The following is a 22,936-nucleotide window of genomic DNA, read 5'->3' as shown; positions in this document are numbered from 1 at the left end:
ACCTGCTGAGTTTCTCCAGTATTGTGTTTTTACTTCCTCAGAGGTTATTCCATGAGCAAACTTTGCAGTCTTTTTAAGATGACCAAGGCACCACAGCAGTAGTATGAGTTCATTTGTGGCAACCTCGAGAGACAGATGGGGATCACACGTGAATTACCAGGCGAGGTTATGAGCTCAGCCTCCAAGATGGACTGAAGGCCCATAACTTCCTGATGCATCTGCTTGTTGAAGTATTAGAAAAAAAATGAAAAGAATGAGAAGCTGTTGAGGTGGGAAGTCAAATTAGTAATCGAAGTGGCCAGAAATCCTTATGAAGCTGGAGCAGAGAGAGAGAGACAGAGAGCAAAAGAGAATTTCATTGGGCCATCTCTAATCCTCATCTGTAACTTGATTGTAATATCTGTTGAAGTGTTGGCGATCCAAACAAACTGTTTACATTTCCCATCCCCGATTAATTCAGTGTCAAATTACAACAACTAATTTCCAGTGATGGAGCATTGGGCTATTTGGTCAGCACAACGCTATTACAGCACCAGGACCTAGGATCGAATCCTCTGCTGACTGTAAGGACCTTGTACGTTCTCCCCGTGACCGCATGGGTTTCCTCCAGGTGCTCTAGTTTCCTCCCACATTCATCACATGGGTGTATTTGGGTGGCATGGATTTGTGGGCTAGAAAGGCTTGTTACTGTGCCATACTATAAAAATAAATACTTCATAGATTGTTAATCAGGAGAATTAAAGAGAAGGGAAAGGACTGCAAATGTGTGAAACCTGAATTAAAGCCAAAGTGTTCACGGTAAAGAGAGAAGTTAGTATCTAACGGCGACACGGTTGGTATAGCAGTTATTGCAATGCCTTTACAGCGCCAGCAATTGGGACCAGGGTTCAAATCCCATGCTGTCTGTAAAAAGGTTTTACGTTCTTCCCTTGTCTGTGTGGGTTTTCCCCAGGGGCTCCAGTTTCCTCCCACCGTTCAAAACGTACTGGGGCTGTAGGCTAATTAGGTGTATTTGGGCGGCACAGACTCATGAGCTGAAATGGCCTGTTACCATGCTGTGTGACTAAATTAAACAATTAAATTAAAACGAATACCCTTTATTAGAACCCATTGAACAATGGATTGTTATCGGATTCTATTTTCCAACTTTCATCATTGCACTGTTATGCATTAAGTGAGTTAGTAACCAGTGAATATAGTTTAATACATGCTGCTGACATTCCCCAGTGTCCTAGATATATTTGCCCTAAATCCTGAAGGCTGACTGAGACTGGCCTGGATCCTAAGCAAACAATGTAATTAGGTAATATGGGGCTCTGAAACAAGCCCTCAAAAATGCTCTAGAAACCTCTGAGAAACCCATGGCTCTGGCTTCACATACCATCAGTAGAATCGATCAAAATCTTCCACTGCATCTTAATTCTCTTGATGCTCAGAAACATTTAAAACCTATGAAAACAAAAATAAACAAATTACATCTGATTTTGTATTGTATTTTAATCAAATGGTAAAACACCTAGAAAACAACAACGAGATAGACAACAGACTCGCCAAGGCAAATAGCACCTTTGGAAGACTACACAAAAGAGTCTGGAAAAACAACCAACTGAAAAACCTCACAAAGATAAGCGTATACAGAGCCGTTGTCATACCCACACTCCTGTTTGGCTCCGAATCATGGGTCCTTTACTGGCATCACCTACGGCTCCTAGAACGCTTCCACCAGCGTTGTCTCCGCTCCATCCTCAACATTCATTGGAGCGCTTTCATCCCTAACGTCGAAGTACTCGAGATGGCAGAGGCCGACAGCATCGAATCCATGCTGTTGAAGATCCAACTGCGCTGGGTAGGTCACGTCTCCAGAATGGAGGACCATCGCCTTCCCAAGATCGTGTTATATGGCGAGCTGTCCACTGGCCATCATGTCAGAGGTGCACCAAAGAAGAGGTACAAGGACTGCCTAAAGAAATCTCTTGGTGCCTACCCCATTGACCACCACCAGTGGGCTGATCTCACCTCAAACCGTGCATCTTGGCGCCTCACAGTTCGGCGGGCAGCAACCTCCTTTGAAGAAGACCGCAGAGCCCACCTCACTGACAAAAGACAAAGGAGGAAAAACCCAACACCCAACCCCAACCAACCAATTTTCCCATGCAACCGCTGCAACCGTGTCTGCCTGTCCCGCATCGGACTTGTCAGCCACAATTGAGCCTGCAGCTGACGTGCACATTTACCCCTCCATAAATCTTCGTCCGCGAAGCCAAGCCAAAGAAAGAAGAAAACACCTAGAAACTTGTAACTAAGTACAGTAAAAAAAAAACCCGGTAACCAGCACCTATGGGGGATTTGTTGATGCCGGATAAGTGAATATTATGGTTGCTTGAGATTGCGAGTACCATGATTGGCGGGGCCAGCCAATTTTAAACCTGTTATTTGTTGGGCGCTACCAGTTGCACCAATAATCACAAGGACAAAGACTGAGGGGAACGATAGGCTTTGTTGTACAGAAGACTTGAGCTGGCCCGGATCCAAACTAGGGAAGGGAGAGATGGCCCGATCTTTATGGCCTGGGTCCCAGGGGAGAGTGTCATCAGGGGGCGGGCCAGCCCGAGCCAATTAGCACACACAATCCATACCATTACATTATTTTTCACCTCTTTATTTTCTGTGATTTTTTTTTTGCCGGTTGCTTGAGGCTGCTGGTTGCTTGAATTCCAGATAACGGGAGGATTTTACTGTACATTAGAGCAAACATAGATATTTTTAATAAAGGATCTGGTGAATGTCTTCAACCTGAAAAGTTTGATGTCACCAATAAGAATAGAAAATATTTTAAAAAAGAAGCGTTCTGATGACCAAACTGAATTGGTATCTGTTCCCACAGATGCTGCCTGACTGCTGAGCCATTCCAGCATTTATGATTTTATTTTAGGATAGAATTAGCGCAGGTATAGTAAAATGTTCCCTTTAATTGACAGCAACAAAGCCCTGCTCCCATTCATTATTTGCCACTAAGCCAATTAACATATAGTACAGTTATAACCATATAACTATATAACCACTTACAGCACAGAACAGGCCAGTTCGGCCCTACTAGTCCATGCCGTAGCAAATCCCCACCCTCCTAGTCCCACTGACCAGCACCCGGTCCATATCCCTCTCGTCCCCTCCTATCCATGTAACGATCCAGTCTTTCCTTAAATGTAACCAATGATCCCGCCTCGACCATGTCTGCCGGAAGCTCATTCCACATCCCCACCACCCTCTGCGTAAAGAAATTTCCCCTCATGTTCCCCTTATAATTTTCCCCCTTCAATCTTAAACCATGTCCTCTAGTTTGAATTTCCCCCTTTCTTAATTGAAAAAGCCTATCCACGTTTACTCTGTCTGTCCCTTTTAAAATCTTAAACACCTCTATCAAGTCCCCTCTCAATCTTCTACGCTCCAGAGAAAAAAGCCCCAGTCTGCACAACCTTTCCCTGTAACACAGACCCTGAAATCCTGTCAATATTCTCGTGAACCTTCTCTTCATTCTCTCTATTTTGTTTGTATCTTTCCTATATTTGGTGACCAAAACTGTACACAGTACTCCAAATTTGGCCTCACCTTGTACAATTTCATCATAACCTCCCTACTCTTGAATTCAATACTCCGATTTATGAAGGCCAACATTCCAAATGCCTTCTTCACCACACCATCTACCTGAGTATCAGCCTTGAGGGTACTATTTACCATAACTCCTAAATCCCTTTGTTGCTCTGCACTCCTCAATTGTCTACCATTCAATGTATATGACCTATTTAAATTTGCCTTTCCAAAATGCAGCACCTCACATTTATCTGTATTAAATTCCATCAGCCATTTCTCAGCCCACACCTCCAGCCTTCCTAAATCACCTTTTAATCTACGGTAATCTACCTCACTGTCCACAACACCACCAATCTTTGTGTCATCCGTAAACTTGCTTATCCAATTTTCTACCCCTACATCCTGATCGTTAATATATATAACAAATAATAGTGGACCCAGGACTGAACCCTGAGGGACGTCCAACTCAGTTGGTTCACTGAGGTACCATTTTTGGATTTTAAAAAGACCTTTCACCTGCATCTTTGACTTGGTTTAATACAGTAAAGCCCCTGTTATCCAGAATTCAAGCAACAGCAAAAAAATGTGGTAAAAAAAAGTGGAAGCATAAAATAGGCGCGCCTCGTCATTAGTTTGCCAATCTCAAGCAACTGGAAAATCCACTTATCCGTCATCTAACAATCCCCATAGGTGCCGGTTCCAGGGGTTTTACTGTATTATGCATTCTTCTAAACATTACAAGCTCTTCTGATGAAGGCCGTTGTTTCAAAAGATCTACTGTTGTGCAAATATTGGAAAAGTGTCTTGCGTTAACCGTACATTGTTGATTTCTTTATTAGTTTGTGGAAGGATCAAAACAACTGTTTTCTAACATGTCAGGTGGCAGATTCCAAAAGTGAACCAGATAGGTTGTTACAGCAAACCAGTAATTTTGCAATCATTGGTACTGAAAAAAAGTTTTTCATTCCAAATCTCCTTAATTATTTGAATCTGTGTTCCCTGACTACTTTGATAGGTTCAAACTCATGCCGACAGGTCAATAGTTCAGGACTTGGGACACTGGTACCTTAACCATTATGATGCCATAGTTCTGAATTAACAGAGGGCATCCAGTTCCTTTTTTAATCAATAGTCTGAGAAAAATAACCATTTTCTTTAGTGAATGGAGTAAGACTACATAGGATATGTCTCTGCCTGGGTGTATTTAAGGCAGCGATTGAAAGGTATTTGAATAGTCAGGATATCAAAGGTTATGTGGAGAAGGCAGGGGAGTAGGGCTGAGTGGGAGAATGGTGGAGTGAACTCAATGGCCTGAATGGCTCCTATATCTTACGATATGGCGGGAGTAATGATGAAAACCTTGAAATTTATTACTCCCAAACTGAATTGCCTCTAAAGTTCAGCTGCACAAGTTCAGTGCTGACTCCAGTACGACCTGTGTGGAGTTTGGGTACTCTGGTCTCCTTTCCGTATGTCAAAGGCATGCAGGAAAAATTTCCCTCAATTTCCTTCAATTATAGCTGGGGGTTAGAATCTATGGGACGTTGATGAGAATCAGTAACAGGGAAAATTAGTGGGGCAATGGGATTGCTTAGTGGGACAGCAGAGGCTTGATGAAAGGCCTCTTACTTCATAAGGGAATATGGAAGTTTGGTAGCAGGTCGAAGAAGGCTGATGAGCGCTGTGCTTTTTGTGTGCAGGTGTTGATTTACATCGAGGAGCGAAGGTGGCTTGTGTTTCAGCTGCGGTTTCTGATGAATCTGTTGCTGGAGACAGTGGGGTTTACGAAGCCTCTGTCAAAAGGTAAGTACTCTTTGCCCTGTGCTTCACTGTGGCTCATGTGCAATGTGATTGTAAATGACTCGGATCGAGCAAATATTCCTTTTCATCTGGGAGACATTGTTTTAAAATGTGCAACAGATACAAGGCAGATGAAAGAAAAGATGTTTAATGCAGTGTGTAGTTATGACCTGGAACTTTCTGCCTTTAGGAGTGAAGAAACAGATTCACAAAGGGTTTTCAAATGGGTTATAGATTGGTTACAGAGTGAGAATAATGCGCAGGCCTAGTTGGAATGAATGGGGAAACAATACTAATGGGATTGCTCTACCCAGGGCCAGATTAAGGTATTGCGGGGCCTGTAGCATTTATTTTAAAGGGGCCCTAAATTGTGCCAGCTGGCGCGGTCCTAAATGGTGCCGGCTGGCACAGGCGTGGTGAGGGAGAAGTGTGACTGCGGCACCCACTCCCATCTCCAAGAGAGTTTCTGACGCTGACCCTGCATGTTCATTTTGGTAAGTTTGAAATAGTCTTAATTATTCTTAACAAAATGATGCTAGCTTTCTCAGATCACTATATATTCAGTGAGTATCAGTACCAGTGGCATATCTTAATGACTATGGCAAGCATTGAAATTGCACCTCCTCCCGTTAAAACTTAATTACACACTTTGCACTTACACTTAGATTTAAATTGCATTTACACTGAAATTACGCCCCTCCCCTCCCTTCACCTGTTAAAACTTACTTACACATTTTGTTAAAGCAAAACTTACGGCAGCTGGCTTAATGTGGGATCAATGCCTGTCTTCGTTACCCATAATCCCCCACGCAGCTGGAACCTCTCTGCGTTTCCCTGGCGCATTGAGCCATCACCGTGAGCTGCAGGGCTGGCCGCAAAGCGGCCCAATCAGATGCTGGAGCAGCGCTTCGTTGAGCTCCGGCAGCACTGCACCCCTGCTGCTGAATCGAGAGTTAGATGGGATGGGATGGAATGGGTTGGGATAGGATAGGGTGGGATGGGTTGGGAGGGACGGGGCTCGAAGTGAGGCAGATGGCCAGAGCTAGGAGCAAGGCGGACAGCCAGTAATAGGAGCGAGGCAGTTGGGTGAGGTGAGGACAGTACCCCCCCCCCCCCACCATTGTTAAGGTTAGCAATTTTAGCCAATTATTACCTTTAATTGGAGTTATTACCACGAACTATCAGTATGGTATCTCATAGCCGCTGCACAAAGATGAAAACGAAAATGTTTCTCGTAATTCATAGTACATAAACAGGGGGGGCCTTGAAAATCCAGGGCCTGTAGCATGTGATATTTTTGCTACTATGTTAATCTGGCTCTACCTGAGGCAGTAAAGACTCAGTGGGCCAAAATGACCTCCTGCAAAGCAACATTTCTCTGTATCTACAACATGAATCTAAGAGTTGTATGCTGGGAGTTTAAATTCCTTTGGGTTAAATTATGAATGCATTAAATATTCTATTTTACACCCATCAACCATTTTTTGCCATTCAGTTTCCACCTTCTCTCACAGAACTGAGGTTTTTAAGTCCCACAGGTATCCTGCGTCACTCTGCCCCTGTGTAAACTGCCCCTCCTCAGTCTTCTCATGCTTTGGTGTAGATCAACCATTTTCAACAGAGCCCATATGCCCCCCTTCTGGGAACCACAGCACATTTAGTGGGGTGGGGGGGTGCATAGACTGAAATCATCAATTTTTTTTTAATGTGTTTTATGTAATCAGTAGGAGAAAAATACAGAAGAAACCAATTAAATTTGACTGCTTCACAGGAAAGGGCCCCCATAAACTTTGAGCAGAGTCCTAAAGGCGCCACAGCCAAAAAGAAAAGGCTGAGAATGGCTGTGACCATCATTCTCCATTGCCTCTTCACCATTGCCCCATTTGCTGTATTCACTTCCTGCTCCTGATGCAGTAAGGTAACTTGGCATCCATGATCCATTTCAGACACTTCCTCCTTCGCATCCACTTACGGACCCTCAGTTCTATCAACTGAAAAAGTCTCAAGCTCCACAATTACTACACAGTGGGAAGTTATTGCTCTTGCCTTGTTGAACTGATACAACGAAATGGTCGCTAAACCCCTTTGGAGTGTTGCTTAAGAGTCAACCACAATGGTGAAAGACTCGAGTTTCATAGTTGGCAGGTTTTTCCGTCTGCTGATACATGGCATTGTCTGTTTGTGAAACAGTTGCCTCAACATACATTAAAGGACAAATGGCTTACATCAGTGCATTTTGCAATCATAAAAAAAACTAGGAAATGCTTAAGCAGTATCCTTGAAAATAACCAGTTAATCTGTTGAGCTACCATCTGACCTGCCAAGTATTTCCAGTATTTTGTGTATAATCTAAAATGCACAAGTGCGTTTTAAACCTCAGTGTGTAGCTTATGGAGGGCTATGATTTATTCTGTGGGTTAATTTATCAGGTAACCTGTAGTTCCCATATCTCATGATCATTTTGTTGAGTTTATAATTAGTGTTATTACTTTACTGTTAGGCCAAATGAAACAGAAGATGTTATTTATGATGAAGATGAGAATTCCATATTAGAAACAGCTCAAATCCAGATCGGATTGAAGTAAGTGATTTTTTTTTAAATTGCTGAATCTGTGACCGTGGTTTATTATTTTACACCTTCTTCCCATCAGTTTTCTTCTCCCACCAATCCCGTTCTCATGGGGTCACTCATTAAGGTGGGGACAGCAGGCACAGTGCTGCTGCCTCACAGTTCCAGCAGCCTGGATTTCATTCTGACCTCTGGTGCTGTCTGTGTGGAGTTTGCATGTCCTGTGACTGCATAAGCTTCTTCCTTCTGCACTATTTTCCGTTCACATCACAACAGCATGCTGGTTGCTTGGTTCATCGCCTCATATAATGTATCCTTTTTTAATTGGTTGGTCAACGGACATCCAGGAGAGGTGAAGGAATGGGATTGAAACTTGATGGGATGAATGGTCTCTTGTAGCAGCTGAGCGGGTGCATAGCACGGCATCATGAACCATTCCTGGTGCAGCTCACCAGCGAATGCGTGGAGCCGTGGGCCAGACCGCTATGCACTCACCTGAGTAACAGCACACAGGGTTGCTATGCCTCCTTCTAGAGGGCGTGGGGCTCCTACCGTGTTTACTTTAAACCCACCATCCCGCAGATTGGCGGCAAACACATAGTGTCCGGGACGGGAGGGATATAAAAGAAGCATGGCAAACTCAAATAAACAATCTTGTGTTAAGTAACCCGGTGTACGTGTGTTGATTTAGTAGCTCTACCAAAGTAGTCGCTACAATTGGTGACCTCACCTGCAAGATTCAGCCAAATCTTGAATCTAAAGTTGTCATGGACACAACTGCCACAGCTGCAGTTAACGAGGTGGGACTTCACTTACCTCCTTTTTGAACCTACCAACCTCTTCGTGGCATAATGGCTGAGGAGAAAATATCGGACCCATGGTCAGCGACATCGCTTGTCATACAATGGATGTGCGTCATGTCTCGGGGAAAAACAGACTGACAGTCCATCATATCCAGGGTGGCGTTGATATCCCTGAATTGGCCAGCGCACAGGCCATGGACCCCGATGTTCAGGCATACAGTACGGCCATTACAAACCTGGACGTACAGCGGGTGGCACCACAACTCTACTTGGTGGTATGTCTTTGGGCTACCCTAGACTGGTGATTCCAGCATCTTGGAAGCAACATCTCGTCCAACTCTGACCTGGACGTCCATCAGCAGCTTCGACGCGGTGTCTCAGTTAGCAAACCTATTGCAAACAACTAGCATGGAACCCCTAAACAGCATGTTCCTCCACCTTTCCTCGATGCTGACTTTGTGTTTGTGCACAGACAGGACCCAGGAGCACCATTGCAACAGCTCTATGAGGGCCCTTTCTGCATGGTTAAGAGGGACAGGGTTATATATACTTTGGACATTGGGGGCATTCGCAACTGTTTAGTGTGGACAGAGTCAAGCCTGCACATGTGGATCCTATTTCCTTCATTCTTTCACCCCAGCCCAGGCGACGACGGCGTCCACCAAAGGTGCATGCAGCCAGTTCATTGGTTTTGGGTGACAATTCTGTGGGGTTTGGACGGGGGGGCTAATGAAGCGATTGTGTAGCAGTCCAAGCAGGCACATAGTGCGGTATCATGAACCATTGCCGGTGCGGCTCACCAGCAAGCGTGTGGAGACACGGGCTGGACCACTATGCACTCAACTGGGCAATGGACCATGTACGCGTAGTATTGCATGCCAAATAACGGCATGCTGGATTGCTATGCCTCCTTCTTGAGAGCGCGGGGCTCCCACCGTGTTCACTTTAAACCCGCCAGTCCCGTGAATTGGCAGCAACCACATAGTGGCGTCACCACCCCTGTCACGTGTAGTCAGGGATGGGAGAGATATAAAAGAAGCATGGCAAACTCATATAAACAGTCTTTGGTTGACTAACCCTCTTGATTTAGTAGCTCTGCCGAAGTAGTTGCTACAGGAACAATTAATAATATGAGTTCTTACTGGTGTGTGGTTCCAGAACCCAAGCTTTTTTAAATGTTTTTGCAAGAATAGATGCAAAAAAAGAAAGACTGGTATTTATTCAGCATCTGTCCCAATTGCTTTCCAGCAAATTCCTTTCAAGCCTGCTGTAGCTCTGTAAATATATATGATTCATTGTGGCCTCACTAGCACTCTGTTGTTTGGTTCTTTTTTAAACAAGGATCTGCTTCTGCAGTTGATCATTTCTGTGATTTTAACAGCTTGCAGTGGCTTGACACTGCATAGAGCATCGATTTGATATTTGCCGATATTTTGCTTGGGGCCAATCAGAGCACGTCAACTGATATGTTGATGGGGGAGTAGGGATGTGCGACCAGGTATAAGATATCATTCCTCCTCGCATATTTTCCCTTATCTCCATGGCAGCTTGTTATTTATAGTAAACCCCCCCCAGTTTTTGTGCGACCAGGTACAATGAAGATACCAGTCCTCCTCGCATATTTTCCCTTATCTCCATGGCAGCGTGTTATATATAGTAAACCCCCTGGTTTATGACACCTATGGGGATTGCTAGATGCCAGATAAGTGAATTTTCCAGTTGCTTGAGATTGCATGTTGCGTGATTGGCGAACTGACTATTGAGGGACACCAATTTTAAACTTGCGTATTTTTTAACCTATTTATTTTCCGCGTTATTTTTTGCTGGTGTCTTGAGGCTGCTAGTGGTTTGAATTCTGGATAACAGGGATTTTACTGTAGTTCCTGTGGCTGCCTGTACAGTGTATATTTATGCTGGGATCCACATCCCATTATATCAAGGAGTAATTTTGAACAATTGGGTGGCACGGTTAGCATAGCAGCTAGTGCAGCATGTTACAGAGCCAGCGATCGAGACCAGGCTTCGAATCCCACGTTGTCTGTAAGGAGTTTCTCTCTGTGTCAGCGTGAGTTTTCCCCGGGAGCTCCAGTTTCCTCCCACCATTCAACATGTAAATTGCATGGGCTCATGGGCTTAAATGGCCTGTTACTGTGCTGCATGTCTAAATTTAAACTTTCTTTAAAGTTAGCCAATCTCTACAAAATAGCTACAATTGGGAATCACGTAACTTGCATTTCTCTACAATGAAACAGGAAGAAATCCACATAAATGATTCGGAAAAGGAACATTTCAACAATTTAGCATATCCTCCAACTGAACCTCTGTGCTAAACATGGCACCCACTTGATGCACCAAAAGTGGATGAAATCTACTTTTTGGGCATTGATCCATAAAAGCACTTGCACAATTTAGTCCTGCACTGAATACTGCTCAACCTCTATACATTTGCCTCTTTAAATTGGACTCACACTCGATATTAACTGAGTTAAGCGAGAGAATCTGCAGACGCTATGATGGCAGTTTATACAAAATTGCTGGAGAAACTCAGCAGTCATGCAATGTTATTTACCTAGCAAAGATAAAGATACATAACCAATGTTTCAGGCCTGGGCCCTGCATCAAGACATGAGAAACTGCTTGCTGCTATATTTGACCGTGGGGCTTGAGTCTTTGGAATCGTACTCAATTCTAATTTTTCCATTGATGTGATATATATGATACATGTTTATTGTCATATGCATCCGTTCATTGTGCAGATGCACCAAAATGTTGTTCTACAAAACACACATCAACTACATTACCATGATGCGCTCAGGTAAAAAAGAGAGAATAAATATAAAAGGATAGATAAATAAATATTCACTGAGCTTCTAAAACTGCAAGGTTTTACTGTGTTTATTCAATGTCTAAACATATTCGCTCTTAGTAGAAATTGATGGGTACCCATGATAAATGGGAACCTTAGTTGATGGTTGCCTCTTTAAGATCACTGCGGGCATTGGCATGACTGCCTTATCTGACACGGTTTAACTGAGTACTCTAAACACTTAGCAAGTTAGCCAGCATCTGTGGAAAGAGAAAAGCAGAATTAAATTATCAGTTCCATTACCTTTCATCCGACAACTTAAAATATTCTTATTGACTCAGTGTCAGTTTTGCCTGGTGGCTATTTCTATCTTGAAATAGCTGATGACTTATTCTAATTTGTCCACAACAGATATGATCCCACCAATGGAAGCTTTATTGTAATTCTCATACAGCTGAGAAATCCGACTGCCCTTTTGGTACCTCCTGAATCTAAAGTGTAAGTATTGTGATGGCACATCAGATTATTTATGTGACAGAGCTATCATATGTAAAAAAAATCTGAAGAGAAAGAGAGATCATGAAGCAAAAAAAAGTCTGCAGATGCAGTAATGGGATACCTTTGTGTATGAAGCCCCAAGAAAGGTCATGTCTGAACATGGCACTTTTGTTGATCATAATACTGGTACAGTTTCCTTTCATTATAATCAGTCCAATAAACTGCATATCTAACCACCATCCGCCTGATCCATCCATACATTGTTGTTGCACTGAATGTCTGAAACGCCTTACTTTACCACATGGCTACTGTGTCTGTGAAAGAAGACCCATCAGTACCTTCTCAAATTCTTTCTCTTCGGTGGTCCTTGAGATTCAGAATAACTTGCTTCCCTTCTAGTTCATTGAGGTCTCCTCTCGTGCAGAAGGTGCTTTACAGGGCAGTGGATAGTTTGTGAGATGGTGCCTTCCTTCCACCATTCACTCTGGATTTCTGCATGCTTAGTTTGCACAGACTTGGCACCATTCCGAATACCCCTTCTCCACTTTGAGCAGTCACGGCCAGAGATTCCCAAGAGATGTTACACTTTATCATAGAAGGTTTTGAACACATCCTAAGTGTGTCCACCTGGTAGACTAATCTGGCGATATGATCAGCCTATCTGAAAATATGATCCATCTGGAATTGCACATAGACCAGACTACTTAAGAATGACAGAGCTCCTCTCCTGAAGGGCGTGCAACAATCCCATCATGACACATTCACTATTGCTTTTTAATTTCAGATTTATTTAATCCTTTAAATTGGAAATCCACAGCTGCTAATTATGAGATTTTTGCTGGTCTTACTTGGTCTTTGTTGATCTTACATCGTGACCGGTCGTCAAATCTTGCAGGTACATCAGAGCTGCTTTGCTTCCAAGTTCGTGTGACTCCAGCAGCCTGTTCCGCACAAAGGTTCACAGTATCACAGAGACTCTCATCTTCAAAGAGGTATTCAGGGTAGCCGTTACCCAGACAGTTTTACATCAGAAGACTCTGCGAGTGGACGTGTGCACTGTGGGGAAGACCCAGGTGGAAGATTGTCTGGTAAGGAATGAAGAAGATCAATTAAGGTTATTACACAGTCATGAGATAATGACACAAGCAATGATCTCCAGGTGGACTCCAAGATGATTGACACAGAAGCCTGATAAATATAAGGTAGTTAATGTGAGGTCAAAGATAATTTGATTCAAAACTTAAACAATAATTTGATCAGTGAGCAGAAAAGCAGCAATTTGTTGCCTGTGTTCACAAATGTAGCAGAGAGCTGGTGTTGAAAAGCAGATGAGGGAAACTTGCAGTCAATGAGTCTGCAGTGACGCTTTCCACAATTCTGTGCAGTTCTGCACTACAAAAATGGGCATTTTTCTGGCAAATTCTTTCTCCCACTCTCCACATTTCAGAGACCCATAGAAATCCTGCATAAAAGAGAAAAGCAGAATTAAATTATCAGTTCCATTACCTTTCATCCGACAACTTAAAATATTCTTATTGACTCAGTGTCAGTTTTGCCTGGTGGCTATTTCTATCTTGAAATAGCTGATGACTTATTCTAATTTGTTCACAACAGATATGATCCCACCAATGGAAGCTTTATTGTAATTCTCATACAGCTGTGGATTTTGCTGTTGCAATTTTTATTGTAGCATTTCAAAGTACATTGTTAGGTTATACTAAATTGGTATAATTTGTTGTCCAAACTTTCATTCTTCTTGGTTAGATTTAAATCATGCAATTCAAGGAGATGAAAATGCACCTTGCACACTCTTCATGACAAATATGGGCAAAGATTGTTTGTGAAATATCAGCAATTTCACATAAAACATGATGTGAAATCATAGACCTGCATGCTACGTGTTTCACATGCAGTCCAACAATTCTCAGTTACGTAAGTTGGAGCTCACAATTTCTGGGAGAACCCTGCGGTGTAACCAGAATTGGATGCCCCTTTCTGAAGGCTGTTCACATCAACACTATAGAGCAACCATTTTCAATGGAGGCCATATGCGCACCCCCACCCCACCCCACCAGGGGTCACAGCACATTTAAAGGAGGGGGGGGTCCACAGATTGACATTGTATTTTTTTAATGTAATCAGTCAGAGAGAAGTACAGAAGAAACAAACAAAACTGCTTCACAGGGAAGGGGCCCCATAAACTTTGAGCAGAATCTGAAGGCCAGAGCCAAAAAAATAAGGTTGAGCATTGGCTGGTCTAGACCATCATTTATAGGCAAAGAAAAACTGCCACGCTTACAGGAGGAAACCTCTTCATTATTTACCTGGAGCTGTTAGAAGCACACCTTTACTTTGATTCGCCATGTTCACCTGAAGGAAACAATGCAATTCATTCTATGGAATGAAGTTTTGAGGACATTACAAGCTGAAATTACCTTGTCTCTCATTTAATTGCACTTCCTCAGAATCAGAATTTATTGTCACGAGCAAGTCATGTTTGGCGTGTTTGGCGGCAGCAAAATAGAGCAAACATTCATATTATAACTATCTTACAACATTACTATAAATATAAAAAAAATTAAAATAGTTGTGCATGAAAAAGTAAGGCAGTGTCTTTGGTTCATTGATTATTCAGGAATCTGATGGCAGTGGGGAAGAAGTTGTCTTTATGCCGTTGAGTGCCCATCTTTACGCTTCTGTACCTTTTTCTTGGTGGTGGCAGAGCGAACAGGATGTGGCCTGGGTGGTAGGGGCCTTTGAGGATAGAGGCTGCTTTTTTAAGACTCATGTAGATGTCCTCGATGGAGTGAAGTCTGATGCCTGTGGACTTAACAACCCTCTGGAGTTTATTCTTGTCTTGAGATTTAGTAACTCCATACCAGGCAATGATGCAACCAGCCAGAATGCTCTCGACAGTACACCTGTAGAAGTTTTTGATAGTTTTCAGAGACATACTGAATCTCCTCAGACACCTCACAAAGTATAGACACTGGCGAGCCTTCTTTGTTCAACATAGAGGCTCCAGGACATACCCTCAGAAATTTGACGCATCAGAATTTGAAGTTCCTGACCCTCTCTACTACTGAGCCCTCAATGAAGACTGGGTCATGTTTCCCTGACTTTCTTTTGAAGTCCACAATCATTTCCTTGGTTTTGCTAACGTTGAACATAAGGTTGTTCTCTTTACACCATTCAGCGAGCTGATCTATTAACCCTCCTATACGCTTCCTCATTGCTGTTCTGCCAACAGCTGAGGTGTCATCAGCAAATTTGTAGATAGCATTGGAATTGTGCCTGGCCACACAGTCATGAGGGTATAATGAGTAGAGCAGTGGGCTGTGGATAAATACCAGTGGATAAATTTCCACTCATGCATGATTCCAAATGAATCACTGTTAGAAAAATAAATTACTTTATCATATCCCTAACCAGAGCAAGATGTCAACCCATCAGACCAATGTAAGGTTAGTTTATTATTCCAATTGATAGTAAACCAAAATTCTGCAGATGCTGAAAGTGTGAAATAAAAACAGAAAATCGTCAACTCCTCAACAAGTCAGGCAGTATCAGCGGAGCGTAAATGGATCAAGCCAATGACCATTTATTGTTTCTCTATCCAAGGGTTTAACCTGATGAGTATTTGCAGCATTTTCAGTTTTCAAATATAATTTACAAAATCTTGCTCATCTAAAGATGGCATCTACTGTCCCAACAACAATCACTTTTACATGAATCTTTTGTGCTTTTCTGTGAAGATGTGATAAGGCAACATTAAAAAAAAATCTGAATTTCCCTTATAAAGTTAATGTTCTACATGGGAAGAAGCAATCACTCTACCAAAGCTGTTATAAATTGTGGTCTGACCTATTTTTACTTAACAATCTGTCTCTTTTGAAAAGGCTGGGACCCAAATCAGTCTGGCAGACCTCTCTAGCAGGGGAGAGACCTCCACCAGCTGGTACAACATGCTGCATTATAAGAACATGAATATTCAGACTCCAAAGAACAAAGCACACAGAAAGGAAGCCTTTCTCATGCCACAGCCTTGCAGCATCCTAGACAAGGTACTGATTATTCAGGATGAAGTGGGTTGAGTAGAAGCGTTACAGTGAGCTGAATGTTGAGGAGTGATTGTTTCTATTTACTCAATTAGATTTCACAGGGAATGAGGAGTTGAGGGTCAGCTCTCACATCTCAAACATTTATGGCTTGCCACTGTTGTGGAATGCCGCACCTAAAGCAAAGGGAAAACATTGAGCATTCCCACCTTCAAAATTTCCATTTTTATAAGGGAGATCATAGTTCGTGTACAAATTATCCCCATTTCCAGCCTGCAAAAGCAATTAATAAAATGTGCTTTTCTGACAGTACTGCTGTGGAAGTGGCAGATCCCAACGGAGATACTCAAGGTCAGCCCAAACGTGCACCTTGTTTCCGCTTCTGCTGTTACAGGAACATAGGAAATAGGTGCATGAATAGAGAACTCAGTCCTTCAGGTCCATTTTCATTCATCGACTTCAATGTCCCCTTTGCTTCTTCAACCCGAAAATTCCTTGATCCCTTTGAAATTAAGGAATAGTTTATTTGTCATCCAATTGTACCAGTACAACCAGATGAAACAGATCCATCTCCTTTGTGAATTTGTTTAATGACTGTCTCTACTACCTATGTGTTGGAGAATGTCTCAGGTTGATCATCATTGTGTGTGAAGAAATTCCTTATCATCTCCAAACCTAAATAGCAAATCCAATATTTTGAGACTGTTATCCTGTCAGAAACATGCTCCTTTTGGATTATAGGTTTCTATGAGATTCGCCTCTCATTCTTTTACATTTCAGTGAATGCAGGTCTAACAAGCCAATAGCATATCATGCGTCACCTCTACAATTTTTTTAGTAAAAAAAATTGCATTTCTCCATGGCAACAGCATCCTTCCCCAGATAATGACACCAAAACTGTAGACAGAATCCTAGATGAGTCTGACCAAGGCACTGAACAACAATGCAATGCCATTCCCGGTCCTGTACTGATCCTTTACTGATAAAGGTCAAAGTATCACTTGCCATCCTAAATGCTTGCCGAACCTGATCACTTGCTTTCACTGGCTGGTGTACAAGAATATCTGTATCTCAGTGCAATTTTCCTTTGTCCAACTCATTACAGTTCAGTTAGTAATCTGTCCTTAGAAGCAAAGTGGATAAGCTATATTTATCCACATGAAAGTGCATTGAAGCCTCTATGCATCCTCCTCACAGCTCACACTCCACTCTACCCTTTCCCCCATCTCAACTCTGTACCATCTGCAAACTTAGGCATGTTACATTTTGTTCCCTCCTCCTAAATATTCATATATATAGTACATTGTGAATAGCTGGGCCCAAGCAATTTCTGTGGTCACCTGGAGAAATACCCATTTAGTCATATTTTCCATTTCCTGTTGGTCAACTAATTATCAAGCCAGGCCCATAAATTATCCACAATCCCATGTACAGTAAAAACCCCTGTTGTCTGCAATTCACGCAACCAGCAGCTTCAAGCAACCGGCAAAAAAATTGCAGAAAATAAATGGATGAAAAAATACGGAAGTTTAAAATTGATGCATCTCACCATTAGTTCGTCAATCACATAGCACACAATCTCAAGCAACCGGAAAATTCACTTATCTGGCAAGTATCAATCCCCATAGTTACTGGATATTTGGGGTTTTACAACTCATTCTCTGGGACCTTTCCAAAGTTCAAATCCATCCCATCACATTTCTCTTTTATATATTCATCCATTTACAGATTTGTTAAGTATCATTTCGCTTTCAAAATCTATGCTGACTTTGTCTCATCTTGTTAAGGCTTTCCAGGTGTTTGCATCTTTAAGTTTGAATCCTGACAATTCCCCATCTGTCCTTGAACGTTTTCTTAGATTTTCTTTTAATGGTGAGGTCAAATTTGCCAACCTCCAATCGGGAGGAACGGCCCCAAGAACGAAAGAATTTTGGACGATCGTCACTATTTACGGGGTAGTTTTCTTTCATACTCTTAAGTGTAGATTGCTTAGTGAATTATCAGATTTTAGCCTCATTAATTTCCCAAGTATTATTTATTTACTAATTCAGATTTCCTTCATTCCTTCCTCCCTCCCTCTCTCTCTCTCCCAATTGAAACTCACACTCTGCTGCTTGGACACAATACATATCCCTCTATTTCAGACTATTCATGTATGTATCTAGAAGATTGTTCGTATCTGCTTCCACAATTAACTGCCCCCACCCCTAGCAGCCCAATTCAGACACCCACCACTCTCGGTATTGCCCTCCTTTTCTGAATTCAAAACTGTTCCCAACCCTTATGCCTGTTGGTTTCTCTCTTTACCATTACATCCTAGTTCACCTCCTGCAGGCGATTGTTTCAGTATTGACCAATGGCTAGATGACATTTGGTAAAATAAAGAGCATGTATGTTGGAAAGCTCATTTGACCTTCTGATTTTATCATTTTTAACTTCATGAATACTGGATGTAAATTTTAATCACTGTGAGATTTAATTCAAGGAGATGTTCAATTCTTACATTCTACCAAAGCACTGCAAAATGTTTTTGAGACTCTCACGGTCTGATGAGTTTGTCTTGTTAGATTTTGTAGATAAAAATACAAATGGCTTATATTTTACGGTACGGTAATTTCTGTATTCAGCAGAGACTGCTTAGTTCAGGGATATCTTTAGTGAGCTGCAATTGATTTGCCTCTCAAGCACATGCTGCACTTGAAAGAAAAGAGGTGAATTCCTTAAATGCCTTGAATTCTTTCAGGCTCACTGCCTTTCTTCTCTTTGAATCCAACAGGATGCTGTGTCTGCACTGCTGGAGAGGACATCTGTTGAGCTGCAGGCAGTGGAGCAGGAACTAGCTACAGAAGACAGCGAGGCTGGACGAGAGGACTGGTACTGCAATCTTTATGTTATATAGTTTCCCTTTCAGAGCTCCACAGTGGAACTTGTCGGAAACAGACGCAATCGTTATACAGTGAAATCCCCATTATCTGGAATTCAAGCAACCTGCAAAAAAATAGAGGAAAGTAAATAGGTGAAAAATACAGAAATTTTAACTGGGTGCCCCCTAGTGGTTATTTCACCAATCACGCAACACACAATCTCAAGCAACTAGTGTCAGCCAATCCACATAGTTGTCAGATACTGGAGGTTTTACTATAGTTCTTTGACCTGGGCTAACTTTTTGACAGGACCATAATCTGAAATTGAATTTTTCTGGAGAACCACTTTGTAATCCTCAGAAAAGATAAACCCAGGATGAACTCCAGTCCACTTTATACTGTGCTCTTATAATTTCTAAGCCACTACCCAAGACAGGTGATGGGTATAAACTAGGATATCTCTCGAGCAGTATTTGGTGGTCTGTGGGTTTACGTTGGTGATCCTCAGTGATGCAGAAAAGACAAATATTACTGTACAATATGTCAAAAAAAATTGTAAATTTGACAATGCAATAAAACCACAAGGAGTAAGAGGAAGTTATCTGGCCTGTCGAGCCTGCTCCTCCAAAATTTCACATCAAACAAATATCTCGTCAGTGGCCTGGGAAGGACTCGTGCTTGCCAGCTCACCCACTTTCCACTGACAGGATGAATGATCTGCAGTGAGTAAAGGACTATATAAGGTGCTCAGTAGGTGAAAAAGATTGAGAGCCACTGCTCTGGAAGAAAGGAGGAAATGAACCCTCTGTGACGTTACTGGCATTTTCCCCTTTTAACTGTGTTTTCACCTACTGTGCATGTGGAAATGCTCCATTGCCACAAGGTCATTTGTTCGAGAAGTCTCAGCACTTGCGGCAGGTCATGAAAAAAACAGAAATGGAGTGGGTGGCCTCCAGCAGGTTGGAGAGAAAGGTGGGCTGCACCTGGGCTTCAGACCACATCATAACCAGTTGAAGAACTTACATATTATCAATAAATCTGTTATTCTATAGTGTTGCTTCCAATGTAAGGCATTTAATTTTTTTTAAATTAAGAGATACAGCACAATAACAGGCTCTTCCGGCCCACAAACCCATACTCCTCAAGTACACCCGTGTGACCAATTAACCTTCTAACCCATTTACTTGAGATTACGTGTTGCGGGATTAGCAATCTAACCGCTCAGGGCGCCAATTTTAAACTTGCGGGTTTTTTACCTATCTATTTTCTGTGATTTTTGTTGCCCGTTGCTTGAGTCTTTGGAATGTGGTGGGAAACCAGAGCACCCGATGGAACTGGCACTGTAAAAGTTTTTATCACTTAATAATTGCTGTGAAGAAGTTATATCAAAGAACTAGGCCCTGTTATTATTTACTTATATTGATGGGATCCCATAGCATTCTGTAAAGTTTATTAATTGATGTTAAATGTAGGCTAAAAATGCTGATGGAAGACACTGCTGAGGCACAGGAAGAAGTAGATCGCTTTGGCATGGAGGAGGAGGAGGCAGGAGAGGATACCGCAGAACAGACGGTGCTTCAAGAAACACCTCAGAGCGTGACGGAAGAAGAAAATGTTGATGTGACAGGGTCAGAGACAGAACTCCCCATTCTCAGTCACATGGCAAGTACTCTTGGCAGTGAGCATGATGTCATTGCCATGTATCCATTCCTCACTCCCCCAAAAATGTCTCTCATTTGTCCTGGAATTACACGAGAATATCATTTGCTGAGAAAATTCAAGGAAAGAAATTATAAACATTAGTCTTTGCAGATGTTTCAAGATTACATCCAGAGCGTTGGATGTATGTGTACTGCTTGATCTGAGGAGAAGCTCAGAATGCGTCAGATTTAGCACTTTTTTGGAATTAAAATCTTGAAGAATGGAAACCGATTTTTACATATTGTTTTTGCCCTTAATTTGGTGTGCATGCTTCTAAGTCAATTAACCCAAGGCCATTGGTCAGTCCAGCATCTTTGCACCTTACACATGAACTGTAATACCTGCATCACTGTGTTTTAATAAGTTTTTAGCTGTTTCTCTTTAACAAGTTCTCCGCTGACATTTGTCCAAGTGGAATTGTTCGTTTGAAATTCAGTGTGATATTTAATTTCCAGCTTCCTAACCTTCTAAGTGAAAGGACTGTGCAGATATAGTTGGCAGCTAACATCTACTAGAGGTAGGAAGAGATACAATACTGTAGCTGATGTTTCCAGAGGACCTTCTTAATATTGGCTTCAAAGCTTCATGATTTTATCGTACGATGTAGGGCCTACTCTCAGTTAATTACAAATGAATATTTTTATACTGCCCTTCAAGTGCCATGATAGAGGAATTAGGGGATATAGGGCGAAGGCAGGTAGGTGGAGTTAGGTCATAAATTAGGTCAGCCATGATCGTATTGAATGGCGGAGCAGACTCGATGGGCCATTTTTTGGCCTACTCCTGTTCCTTCTTCCTATGTTCCTAAGTGGTTGTAGTTTCCACTGACCAATGTCTAACGAAATGTTTGCACCCATTGTGTACAGGTGGACAAGGAAATGAACACAGAGAAAGCTATGGTAGAGTGGATGGCTGTTAGGCCCAAGGACAGGACCAACCTGAACAACAGGCAACAGCATTTTGTGAGGAGCAGCGTGATTGTAAGGTCCCAGACCTTTTCTCCAGGAGAAAGAAACCAATATATTTGTAGGGTAAGAAACTTATAAATCAATATATTGTTGAAAACACTGACTATTTAGTCTGCATACTTTAGACCAACCATTCTCAACAGGGGCCATACAGACCCCCTGGTGGCCACAGCACATTTAAATGGAGCTAGGAACTGAAATCTAATTTTTTGGTTTTTTTTTTATGTAGTCCATAGGAGAGAAATATAGAAGAAACCAACTAAACGTCTGCTTTACTGGGAAGAGGCCCATAATCTTTGAGCAGAGTATAGCAAAAAAAGGTTGAGAATGGCTGGTTTAGACGATATATAAGTGATCTTCTTTAATGTTTTGTACAAGTTTGTATGTGATGTGTGTGTTTCTTGCTTGTGTCTGCATGTAAGCACACATGTGTAAGAGTGTTCATATGCATGTGTAAGTTGTATATGTATGTGTGTGTCTGTGCTTGTGTGCATGAATATATGTGTGCATGTCCGCGTGCGTGCGTGCGTGCGTGCGTGCGTGCGTGCGTGCGTGCGTGCGTGCGTGCGTGCGTGCGTGCGTGCGTGCGTGCGTGCGTGCGTGCGTGCGTGCGTGCGTGCGAGTAAGAGAGGGTAAGCAAGATCAGTAGTCCAATGCTTTTCATTATGAATTCTGAATAAGAATCCATATATGTGTGACATTAAATCGATAAAAATAGCATTCTCCTTCAATGTTGTTCCACGCTAATACAGCATGGGAGTCCATTCTGCCTGCGCTGTAGGTTTTCTTATCTTCAGATGATTGTCCAATTCCATTTCAAAGATTACAATTGAACCTGCTTTCAATATCTTTCAAGCAGGGAATGTAAAATTTCAAAGGTCCCTTTTATTATCATGTAATAATGCATTAAAAAATGTGATATAATGTGGCGGCGCACTCTCTCACAGCAAACTGGCCCTGCGTGTAACGCCACATGGTGGAGCAGCCAAGGGAAGATGGCGCCATCAGGGGTTCTTCCTGACTCAAACCTCCCTCTCAGCATGCACCTCGGACAGCGGTTATGACATCACCACCCACGTGGTGACTGAGCCAGCACTGCCCTTAAAGGGGCGCACGCTAAATTCAAATAAACAGACGTGAACGGTCCTCAACGTGGTGGCTGTGCTTTCTTCAGCTGCTCAGTGCACCACAGTGGTGACCCCAATGAGCCCAGACGCCTTTCTGGACTCAAAGACGTGGATTTGGCTGAGGTTAACGCGATGGCAATCAAGCTTCCCCCCT

The 22,936-nt window shown here is 42.4% G+C and overlaps 1 protein-coding gene across 1 annotated transcript in view; it reads left to right on the top strand.

The window, feature by feature from the left end:
* Nucleotides 1-22,936, top strand: part of LOC138764505 (protein WWC2-like) — a 257,311-nt gene that overhangs the window by 218,106 nt on the left and 16,269 nt on the right. Inside the window, exons 12-19 of the mRNA XM_069940553.1 lie at nt 5,289-5,391; nt 7,889-7,969; nt 11,978-12,064; nt 12,960-13,152; nt 15,964-16,128; nt 18,899-18,996; nt 20,459-20,648; nt 21,554-21,718. Of these exons, the coding sequence (XP_069796654.1) occupies nt 5,289-5,391; nt 7,889-7,969; nt 11,978-12,064; nt 12,960-13,152; nt 15,964-16,128; nt 18,899-18,996; nt 20,459-20,648; nt 21,554-21,718 (1,082 nt within the window). The remainder of the gene's footprint in view (nt 1-5,288; nt 5,392-7,888; nt 7,970-11,977; nt 12,065-12,959; nt 13,153-15,963; nt 16,129-18,898; nt 18,997-20,458; nt 20,649-21,553; nt 21,719-22,936) is intronic.

Source organism: Narcine bancroftii, chromosome 1 (genome assembly GCF_036971445.1).
Source record: "Narcine bancroftii isolate sNarBan1 chromosome 1, sNarBan1.hap1, whole genome shotgun sequence".
NCBI lineage: Eukaryota > Metazoa > Chordata > Chondrichthyes > Torpediniformes > Narcinidae > Narcine > Narcine bancroftii.
Note: the sequence above shows the minus strand (reverse complement) of the source record. Positions and strands in the feature narration are given on the sequence as shown.